General features: G+C 39.3%; 1 protein-coding gene across 4 annotated transcripts in view; it reads left to right on the top strand.

Annotated features, from left to right (window-relative positions):
• PDE5A (phosphodiesterase 5A) overlaps nt 1-12,017 on the top strand; it is a 147,268-nt gene that overhangs the window by 102,113 nt on the left and 33,138 nt on the right. For all 4 annotated transcript variants that reach the window (XM_024119197.2, XM_024119199.3, XM_028492240.2 and 1 more), the window contains exon 12: nt 11,641-11,787. In XM_024119197.2, the coding sequence (XP_023974965.1) occupies nt 11,641-11,787 (147 nt within the window). The remainder of the gene's footprint in view (nt 1-11,640; nt 11,788-12,017) is intronic.

The following is a 12,017-nucleotide window of genomic DNA, read 5'->3' as shown; positions in this document are numbered from 1 at the left end:
CCCCTGCATCGGCAGGCGGACTCTCAACCACTGCGCCACCAGGGAAGCCCTGGCCTAGGTATTAAAGAGACATTTCTTTGGCCAAGACGAGAGAAAAGGGATAATAATAATAATAATAGTAATAGTAAATAATAATAGCTACACTTAATTGAGCACTTACCATATACCTGGTATGTTTGAAGTTCTTTGTGTGTATTAACTTAAGTGTATTAAATCCACAGCCATCCTATAAGGTCAGTATTAGCATTTTGAAAATGGAATTTGAGGTTGAGAGAGTTTAGATTGTCCTACTCAGGATCTCCCAGATCGTGAGTGATGGTGCCAGGACTAAATCCAGGCAGTCCAGACCCAAAGCCCACACGTCATTGCACAGCACTGGAGAGAATGAGCTAGGAAAGAAGGGAAGAGAATCAGGACTTGTAGATGTTCTTGATTAAATCACCGAGTAGGAAGCTGAGTCATCTGCCAAGAAGGAACTTGAGATGATTTCATCTGAAAGATTAAGCTTCTCTAGGGGTTAGCCTCATTCGAATTGGCTATATTTCTTTTGTTCGCTGTGATGTTTGAAGGAATGAGACGTTTTTCAATTATTTACAAAGGTTTAGAGGTTTAAAGTGTCTCTCACATCAGGCTTAATTGCCCATTTGTCTAATTCTCGTAGAGTGATAAAGTTTTGAACTAACTGCATACTGTGAGCTGGAAATGATCACATGGAGAGATACATTTTGAAGTGCTTGCAGGCTTTGTGGGATTATTAAGTTAGCTCTAAAATGAGGGCAAGGGTACACTTTGTTGTTTTAGATAAATAAAAACTAGCAAATAGAGTCATTTCTAAAGATAATGCTTAAAAAAATCCATTAGGATATTAAACTTTGCTTTTTACTTTGAAAATAGCATAGTCTTTCAGAAAAATTTGAAAATTATTTTCTCAATTATGTTAATAATTTTAGCAAGAGAAAAACACTTTGGAAAAACTGAGAATTGCTATATTGCAGTATTGTTCAAAACCATCTGTTGTTCCGTTTGGAAAATAGATTTCTGGCAGCTGCATTGAGAAATTTAGGATAACATAGCTTGTAGGTCAAATAATTCATTTGAATTGGTTGGAATTTAGCAACTGATTTCAATTCTGTTTTCTGTCATCCTAATAAAAATTCCTTTGCAGCCCCAAATACACAGGTGTCTGCATCATCCAGAAATTACCAAAATTGCTGTCTTAGTCATGTGTCTGATGGTTTATCTCAATTTAAAACCTAAAATAAATTGAAAAGCTGTCAAATGCTTCTCAATTTTTATTTTTAGAAATCAGTTCTTAAAAGAATTAAATAATATGCTTAAGTATACTAAATATTTATGCCTATGTTCAGAAAAGTTTTCTAGTCATAAAGGTATAACAAAGTTGATAGGAAATTCAGAATCCTTTTTTCCCCTTGCTTAACTTGAGTTTTTATCCCATTTTTAATCTTATTTTCTCTTGGCTTAAAATTGGGTGTAGCAGAAATAGGGCCTCAAACAAGCATTTTGCCATACACCTTTTAATGATCCTTACAAGTTACTGAGATAAAAATAAAAGGACCCCAGCTGACCTGGTTATGGTTATTAGAAAGTTGTTAGTTAAGATATCAGAATGAAATAAATGTTTATGTATTACAAGTAACTGAATATTTGATTGATTGATTGCCTTTTCTGCCTTCTCTTGCTAGAAGAACAGTAAATAAATACATTTTAGAGTTTAGTTTTTTAAAATAAACTTCTCAGTTTTGTCCTGGAGTCAGTGCTGATTCAGTTCCAATCCCTACAGCTTCTGCTTTATAGCAGTTTCTTTAATCACATGTAATGTATCTCAAAGCAAACTGAGACCCTGTTGTGATCCTGAAAGGTCTTCTGTATCAAAATAGAGAGAGAGGGAAAAGCTGGCCACTTAGCCAGGATTTCCTAGGACAGAATTTATACCTCATCTTGACCTTCAGCCTTTCAGAGACAGAAACTTCATGTGAACCCTCTTGATCAGGCGTGTGTGTGAATGCTGCAGGTAACAGCAGTAAGGGGCAGAGCCAGATACCTGACCCAAATCTCTATTGCCTAAGGCAGTGTTAGAGTATAGAGCCACTTCCTTATGTCAAGATGATCATCACATTCCTTCCCTTTGGGGGAGAATCTCTATGGATAGTCAAATTATAAATGGAAAATTTTGAGCAGATAATAATAAAGAAGAGTTGACCCTATGATCTAGATAACTAGTGTCACCGAACTGTAGCAACAAGGCATCCAGTAAGGCATCTTCTTCCTTAAAAAGGGCTAGAAATACTCCGGAACAATTTGGGTCCTTTGGACTTCCTGTACACTGTCAGTTGATGCATTCATTTTTATAGACGTCTATAACATGAAAAGATATAGCTGTTTTCCACGTTGCAAGATTTAATAGATTCTGTTTGATTCTTCCTACTTTCATTTGACAAGCAAATCTTACCTATTTTGCTTTGATTTTACTAGTGGATGACTTCCAATGGTAGTCTTAGCTCCAAAGTATGGTGGCACTGTTCTTGAGCTTCTTATATACTAATTAGATGCTAACAAAATCTGAGTGTATTCGTCCCAATTGTAGTCATACATTTTCTCTGAAGTTTTACTTATAAGCATATATGTACTTTATTGGAATCTTGACATTATTATGCGCCTTCTTTACATGGTTTTGAAAAACCTTATGCTCATTATTCAAGTTTTTTTAATAGTCTGTGCCTCTTCCCTATTGAGATTTAAAGGAATCCATTTATATAATGTTAGAAAGAAGGAAAAATAATAAAATGTTAATATAGTTATTGAAGAAAATATACTAATCTAGTCTTGCTATGCCTTATTCACTTCTTTATTCTCTTTAAGATTTGGTTCCACACGCTGAGTTGGAATATTCACGTCTCTTTGTATTAGTAGGTTTCTTTCTCATTCATATTTGGATCCACTTCCTTCTTAGAGAAAGATATATTCTAACAGCCTTGTAAACTAATTGTGTGGAGTTTTTTCTTTGAAAACACATTTTCTGTGCATGTTAAACATGGGGAAGAGAGACATTAGCCTTCTGTAAAGTGTAATGGCTGTCAGCGTGGCTTTGTTCAAAGACCCAGACCCAAACTGCTCTGCATGAAAGAGTGCCCCAAGAGGCAGGCTAGTGATGGGGACTGATAAGGAGAACTTAAAATACCTGACTGAGCATATCTTCTTGTGGCTACCAATAAACTCATCAAATACCGACATTAATTTTGTTCCTGAAAATAATTTCCGTAAAGAATGGATCCTGGGGCTTCCCTGGTGGCGCAGTGGTTGAGAGTCCGCCTGCCAATGCAGGGGATACGGGTTCGTGCCCCGGTCCGGGAAGATCCCACATGCCGCGGAGCGGCTGGGCCCGTGAGCCATGGCCGCTGGGCCTGCGCGTCCGGAGCCTGTGCTCCGCAAAAGGGAGAGGCCACAACAGTGAGAGGCCCGCGTACCCCAAAAAAAAAAAAAAAAAAAAAAAAAAAAAAAGAAAGGATCCTGGAGGAAAATCTCCTTCCCTCTTAACATTCGTATCGAATAAACATCACGGAGTAACGTAACAAAATGCCTTCGTAAAACACTGAAGCTAATGGGAAGAATTTGACATTTTATGGAAGACCAAGTTCAGTGGCTGCCCTTCTTCCAGACTTATTTTAATAAATAACTTTCTGAATACGGGCCTTTTCTTAAGAGTTGACTATTAGGAGTTGTTTCTGTAATTTCTATTTTAGCTCTTGAGATTTGATACTTCAGACCTAAGGCAGGCAGAATGCCATTGATTGCAGTGTGACCTTTTTTGTGTAAAGATTAGACAGTTGAGCAAATTGTGTAGCCACATGTCTTTATTTTCTTCCAAGGTTACCAGAGACTTTGCCACAGGCTAAATATAAACCTTTTTCATGAGACATCCACCAAAAATATGAAACTCAATAATTTTTAAATGACCCTTATATTTACCTTACCCAAGTGTATTATTTTCCATGAACATGTGATTTATGGGCTTCAAGGAGACTATACATTTTATAAACGTATTATTTCCTGTAAAGTTTCATTTCCACGCTTGTGTAAAAGGGACCCCAGCGTGTCCCTTTTGTTGTGTAAATGGACTTATTTCATAGTAAGAAATAGTTGAATAAAAGAAGGGCTGTCATTTGTCTTAAGTAAGGTACTGATAAAGCTCAGGAATGATTCTCTTTGACTTTAGAAAAATAGGTGACTCTATTAGTCAGGATTCTCCAGAGAAAAAGAACCAGAAGGAGATTTTATATATGCGTAAATGAGAGAGAGAGAGAGATTCTGAGGAGTTGGCTCACGTGCTTGTGCGGGCTGAGAAGTCCACAGTCTGCTGTCTGCAGACTGGAGACCCAGGAAAACCAGCGGCGTCATTGAGTTGAGTCTAAAGCCCTGAGAGCAGGGGAGCTGACTGTTGAAATCCCAGGCCCAGCGCCTGAGAAGACAGGAGATACCCCCATTCCAGCAGGCTTGGAGGAAGCAACGAGGGGCACGTTCCTCCTTCTTCCACCTTTTGTTCTGTGAGGCCCTCAGTGGATTGGATGATGCCCTCGCACGTTGGGGAGTACAGTCCACTTTACTGAGTCCACAGATTCAAATGCTCATCTTACCCAGGAACACCCTCACAGACACACCCAGAAATCAGGTTTCATTTGGGCACCCTGTGGCCAGTCAAGTTGAGACATAAAATTAACTATTACAAATGACTGAAAGAGGAAGTTAAATGTGTACTCACGTTCTCTGGCATTGTGTTGTTAGGGATCACTTACACAAACTTACTAGCATCCCTGTGGTCTTGCACTTAAACGATATATTTCAATTTTTTATGTGTCTGTCTTCTCCATCAGACTGTTAGTTCTTGAGTCATAATAATAATAGCTACTATTTGGTGATTGCTTAACAGGAACCTGGTTTACATGTTTTGTTGAATAACTGAATGAATGATTCTAGAAAATTCAGACTTTTAGGAAGCCTGTAATCGAGCATGAAATAACACAATTCATGATCCTTAAATGCATTCAACAAGATTATGCTTTCTTTTTTCTTAAAGTGATTATGAAGCTAGAAATAGTGTAATAGTTGATGAAATGAATAAAATAGTGGCTAACTGGTCATAGAGCTTTCATTTTCATGAATATAGCATGATGGTTAAGAACGTGAGTCTAGAGAGAGATGTCTAGGTTCAGATTCCAGCTCCGTGATCTCGGGCAAATCTGTGACTTCTCTGAGCCACGGTTTCTTCATTTGTAAAAAGAGAATAATGAAAGAACTTACCTCAGAGAGTTGTAGTGACCAGAGTTCCTGGTACATATGCCTCCCCCGCCTTTTATGTGTCAGTTATTATTAGTAGTGGTGATAGTGGGAGGAAAAGCAGTTCTCCTAATGTAGTAGGAGCAACATTGAGGCCTTCATCTTCTCCGTCATGTTCCAAGCCTTTTTGCCCAAGCCATTCTAATTATGCACCATCAAGAAAGTTGTTGGGGGATGGAGGGAATGAAAAGTGCCCACCAAACTGAGAAGGTATCTTGAGACTGAAAAACAAGGCAGGCAGCTCCATACAATCAATGGATCAGTTCATTGTAGGGTAACTTACAGGGTAGGACCGGATGGACAACAATTTGGAAGCATTCACAGCTGCACTTCACACCACCGAGGGGCCGCTGGGACAATTTTATGGTTAATCTAGGGTATACCGGTATGTGCTTGGAAACAGGGAGTGCATTCCTAAGTCAAGATTTATGAATGGGTAGCTAGTCTCAGGGGCGCTGGGAATTCTCAGTGAAGGTCTTCATCATTGTTTGGAGCTAACAGAGCATAGAGGCCACCTGGACCTAATGATTGTTAAAAATATCTATTAACTACAAAGCCCTTGATGACGGAGAAATGATTTACCATATAGTACAGTCCTGGGGAGGGTCAGTGGAAGGACAGGAGGAACTGTATGGGCCCAAGACAGTGTCAGTTATGCTAACAACCATACAAAAGTATGCACTCATTTTCTAATTAGCAAAAAAAGAACAACAGGTAGGTGGAAAACAGGTAGGAAGAAAAAAGCACCATGTGTTCTAAAATAAATGTAAACCTTTTGTTTGTGAAGTGTAACCAATTCTCTACTTGAGGGGAGTTATCTAGAGTTGACCATTTTAAGTAAGGTCCTACCCAGAGCTGCTAAAAAGTGGAAAACTTTTGGTCATTGTTTTCCCATCCTGAGTTTCCAGTGTTCTTGCAAGTGAATGAATCAAAATTTAATGACACTTAAAAACAAGCTGAAGCTGAGTTTTTAAAATTACAGTAGTGAAGTATTCATTGTGCAGATGAAAGAGGGAATTCAGCTATAAAAAATTTTTCAAAAGTAAATAAAGTGCATAATTGAACTGTAAGAGAAGAAGGCATAGTCTACAATTTATCCATTGTGTCTCACTCAGCGTGGTTCATTACTAATGTTTGTGTTATAGCTCTTTGCCAAATTAAACTAAATATTATGAAGAACTGATTAGGTGCTTGATGATCACAAAAAATGTTTCATTTATACATTCACATTTATCTCCTATTTTATGTGGGTATTATACTAGGTGTTCCAAATATAACAATAAGTAATCAATCTCTGTCCTCTTGGAACTTAAAGAATAGTGAAGGACTATATGTATAACTTAATTATATAATATTATATAATTATAATCAGAAAAAAAAGAGCTATGCCTGTAAAGTATAGGCATCATGAAACCATGTACTATAGAGACATATTCTAGAGTGAATGGTTTGGGACACGTGTAGTTATCCACACCTTCTTAGATGTCTCACTTCCATTCTTGGTGCCCCACTTGCTCCTGATCAATGCTCTAATGTTCACATAAGAGATACGGCAAGTCTGTGATTTCATCCTACACCGTCATTCAGCGGCCTACAGGATAAGGTTGTGCGTGGGTTTCGAGATCTGGCTCACTTTGGAAACTTTCATGTAAGCCAGAATCAGAAAGCCACTAGGCCATCTCCTTCCAGAATCAACCATCACAGCATAGTTTGGGAGTGAGAAAGCTGCTGCCAGAACTGAAGTCTCCACAGCTGCATAACACCCGCTGGAACCACATTTTAGAAAAACGGGTTCCTCATGTGGTAGGCCCTGTGTTAGTTTGAAATTCAGGTCTCACTCAAGTATACCTCATTGAAGAAACCAAATTTCATCTGGAACCCTAGCTGAAAGGGAGTCAGGGAAATATATTTTTGAGCTTTCTTGACTCTTCAGAAAATGAAGGCTCACTAGGAAAAGGTTGAAATAGATGTTATGTTAATGGAGTCTTGCTACAGTATATACCACAGAGACCAGTGAATGTTTCTCTGGTGCAGCTGAGACATAAAAAAATGGGAAAGAACTAGCTATATGAAAACTTGCGGCGGGGGAGTGGTATTCTAGTCAGAGGAGGAGAAATAGTTAAAGAGGCCCAGAAGTGAAAGAGAGAGCATTAATTAACCTTGAAAACAAATGGCAAAAACACAGACACCTCTCCCCACCCTGCACAAAAAAATCAAACGATGGCAATTTCCAAAAACTCAATTTTTCATTTAGAGCATTGTTGCAGTAAGTATAGAGGCTACCACGTACCCAGTCTAACCCTACTCTGCACTCATGAGAGGCTGGGGTCCTCTGTTCAAGCCAGGAGGAGTGGAATATCCCTTCTCTCATGTGTGAGGAATCAAACTTGAAAAGCATAGTATAGCCGTAACAGCTAAGGAACACCATCCATTTACTTTCAATGGTGAGAGCGTCAGAGACGGAGCTTGGGCCTGTACAGGAAGGTCACTGGCAAGATTCAGATGCCACTCACAGGGTGGCCTTGGATCCCAAATTGAGAAGGCAGTTATAGATCCTGGAGTCCCGTGGACACAGAGATAAATTAAACCCTAGAGACAACCCCCTCATTTTACAGGTAAGAAAATGGGCAGAGGTTGAACATCTTGTTCAGGGTGACAAAGTCAGTGGGGCATCAGGACTAGAACCCCTAATAGCAAACATTCCTTTACCATGTGCTTCACCTTGCTTTCAGGTTTCTCTTTTTATGATCATTATCTAATGCCAAATGCAAATGTGGTAGCTGATCTAGGATAATGCCGGCTGGTGATCAATTTATTATATAGCTCCTCATCAGTCAGATGGTACTCAGAACAGCTGGTTTTAATTAAAGATCACTGAGCAGTTAAAGTATTTTTATATCTCTGAATACTGCTTCCTTTAACCCAATCCAGTCCTATTCCCAAGGATATGTCCAGTTCCACCCTTAGTGAATTTCACTTCCAGAGTTGTTGTTTTTTTTTAATTTTTGTAAGAATGGTGAAAAGGGATCAAGACATTAGAAAAAAGAGTTATAAAAAAGGGACTTATGAAGAATTTCCTCTAAAGAGTCAACGAGAGGTAACTAGTTTCTTTATTAGTTTGAGTGGCAGATATAATTAAAGAACTCAGAAGAAAAATGATTTTATACTACAAACTGTTTGCCAGGTTGAATCTTTAACCCAGGGAGCTTTGTATATTCTTTATATTCCATATTTGGTTAATTTGACACAAATTAGAACTCCCAACCCTAGAAAGGCTTAACTATATTCAGATGAAGCACTAAAATATCTAATTGCTATTGCCTGAGAATTCACAGGCACTGTGCTTTCATGTGAGGAAATAAGCAGTATTGTGCAGTATTAGGTGGTGTCATAGTTCCAGAAGTTCGAATTGGATTAGTCAACCATAATACATATACACATTTATAGCTTTACAGAATCTATAAAATATGTTATTTGTTTGTCTTCAACATCATGATGCAATAAGTTATATTATCCCCCAAAGAAAAACAAAGTCAGAAGTCTCACTTTGCAAATTCTAACAAATCAAATGGTCAGTGAAAGAAGCTATAAAAATCCAGAATTGTATATACATAACCTCTCCCAGAAATACCACATATTTTTTTCCCTGCTATTAGTAAGATGTAGACTATTTTGTTTTATAAAATGGTAAGTTAGAATGACAGGCAATATGTTTTACTTAAAATCGCCTTTATCCCAAGCCCTTTCGGGGCAGACAGAAAGTTGAATTCTCTTGTGATGGTCAGAGAAGCAGTTTACGAGAGCTTTAAATGATGTGTGACTTTCTCATGGCTTATTAGCAATCGATCCCAAGAATTCCGAACCTCTGTATCACTGACCACAAGGTTCTGAAGGAAAATGTCTGCACATCCCCCCTAGGTCAGCGTAGAAAGGTTGAGTCGTGGTGTGACGTGGCTGAACAAGCAGAAGAAAAGCGTCTCTGCTCTCAGGAGAGAGCGGTTGGGAGTTAAGAGTGTAAAATGGAGCGAGGCACAAGCCATGTTGGCCGTCTTCATCCTGTAGTGTTTAGAATATCCTTCGTGGAAGGAAAGAGAGAAAACTTCCTGCTCTAAGAATAATGATGCCCTAAGGAACAAACATCTGTTCTCTTGTGCAATGTTTAAGGGAAGCAGCTGTCATCTGCTCTGAGTTAAAAGGTGGGCCTACTCCCACCTCCACACTTCCGCGTCCCCCTGAAGCTGTCTGCTCCGTCTCCATGTTGGAGGCTGGTGTAAACAGCGCCACCCTTTCTTGGAGCATTTTCAGCCCTCCTTTCTTCCCCTAGTTCAGCCCACGCATTAGCCTGTGGAATTGACTGAACAGAAGGCGTATTTTCTCGTGAACTTTGGGCTTGGGCAGAGTCTTGGTTTGGAGTATGAAGAGGGTGACATTCTTTTAAAGTTTAATCAGGTCTGGTATATGTAAGTAAAACACGACGGTCCCGATGAGCAGAGAATGTGCACGCGCCCTCAGGCTGGTAGGGGAAAGTTCTAGATCGCTCCATAAGGTTTTAGTAGTATTGACCTTTTTACTTCACAAAAGATGGAGGGAAGGCAGAGAAGTGATATACCAGATTCTCAGAAGAAACTTAAGGGATTTGGAGGGAATCAAGGAAAAAACGTGGGAAAGAACCTGGTTTTCTTCCCTCTGCTCCACACAAAGTTAAAGCCTCTTTTCATCACGTAAATCTCAGCCACATCTGGCTAAGGCAGTTAAAGTGCTGGCAGACTGAATAGTCCAGGGGATGGAGGAGTGAGGTTCTTGTAAGTTCTCATGCCGGCAGGGGCGCGGCAGGAAATCTAGGAGAGAAGCCTGACAGCTTTGCTCAGTATGAGGGAGCCTGGGGGCCTCGGCTGTGGCCAGCATTGCTTCATGGGAATTGGGGCTCAACGTGGCCAGATTTTCCAGGAGACGCCAGAAATCCTGTTTTATTGTTAAAACTCTCCCAATTTTTAAATAGTATAACAAATTCGGTGTTTTAAAAAAAATATTCAGTACCAAACCAAACAAATTGGAATGCATTTGCCAGGTCTGCTAGTTTTCTAACTCAAGTCAATGGGCACTACCCTCCTAAGAAGTTTTGGAACCTTAAAGCCAGAACTTATAACTCAAATTAAGTGAAGGGAATAAGATTTTCCCCCCTCCATTCATTTAATAAATATTCATATTAACAAATATCAAAACTGTATCTATCAGTAGACACAATGGATACAAAGATGTGTAAGGTACAGCCCCACCTGTCAGTCGCAGTGTACTTAGGAGACAGATAAACAAGAAATTACATTTTAGTGAACTTTGTGTAATTAAACAGGTATTCCCAAGGTGGGCTTAGCTCTGAAGGGCATTTAACTCTTCTTTGGATGGGAACTGTGTCTTAAAGAAGTCCTTTAGTTAAAGAAAGTAGGAGAAGCAGGAGGTAAAGGGAACGTTGATTTAAAAAAAAACAAAAAAAGAGCGAGGTGTATTTGAAGAAATTGCAAGTGTTTTACTACAATTAAATGACTAACAAATCAAAACTGAGGATGTTAATTAAAAAACAGATCCCCCTTCTAAAAACCAGTTTCTTAACCCATCCCAGACCTCCTGAATCAGAATCACTAATTCTATTTTTAATAGGCACCCTAGGTGATTCTTGTGGTCAGGCTTGGTTAAAGCAGGTTCTGTTGGTCTCTAGATTAGAGATTGTGTCAAATCTGAGAACAGCATAGTCTGTCTGCATTGGAAGCCAGGCTCCAGTCCTTACCTGGCTGTGCTACCATGGGTAGGGAAGTGTTCATCCATGCTCACGTTTCTGTACTTGAAAAATGGAGCTAGAGTATCGATTTCATAAGGTTGTCTTGAGAATTAAATGTAAAATGCTTAGAACATTATCATTATCCTGCTCACCACTTATCCTCTGTGACGGGGCCAATAATTACTCAATAAATATCTGTTGAACGAATAACACTGAGGAGGTATAAAGGGACAGGATCACTGGAGTCCTTAGTTCTGCCTACTGTTCTAGGTACAGTTACCCTCTCTCCTCCACCTGGCCTACCTGGAACCATATTAGTTACCCACATGTGGCTCAGTTTAAAAAAAAAAAAGAGTAACTTCTACATTAAAAGATTTCTAGTATATGACATTAAAAGGAAAAAAAAAAAAAAAAACCCACAGTGTGCTATTTCCCCATAGCAAAGCAAGAAAACTTTGTGAATCACTGCTGCTTTAACAGCTTTATTTCACTTTCTTCTTCTCCCCTTACCTAAGGCTGCCATGGTACCATCTGCCCAGACCCTTAAAATCACCGACTTCAGCTTCAGTGACTTTGAGCTATCCGACCTGGAAACGGCACTGTGCACAATCCGGATGTTCACTGACCTCAACCTTGTGCAGAACTTCCAAATGAAACATGAGGTAGCAATGCAGTGATGTCCTCTGGAAAGTGTGTGTGTGTGTGTGTGTGTGTGTGTGTGTGTGTAAGAGAGAGAATTAGTTTTGGACGCTAGTATGCAATAAGGATTCTTAAGTTTCAGAGATTCATATACTGTCAGCTAATGCATACCCAGGGTGTTTAAAGAAAAGTTATCAGCCATTAAAAAGACATGTATTGGGTTCCCACATGTATCAAGCACCAGGTTGAAGAA

Source organism: Physeter macrocephalus, chromosome 7, assembly GCF_002837175.3.
Source record: "Physeter macrocephalus isolate SW-GA chromosome 7, ASM283717v5, whole genome shotgun sequence".
Classification (NCBI taxonomy): domain Eukaryota; kingdom Metazoa; phylum Chordata; class Mammalia; order Artiodactyla; family Physeteridae; genus Physeter; species Physeter macrocephalus.
The sequence above is the reverse complement of the archived record's forward strand: the minus strand, read 5'-3'. Positions and strand labels throughout refer to the sequence as shown.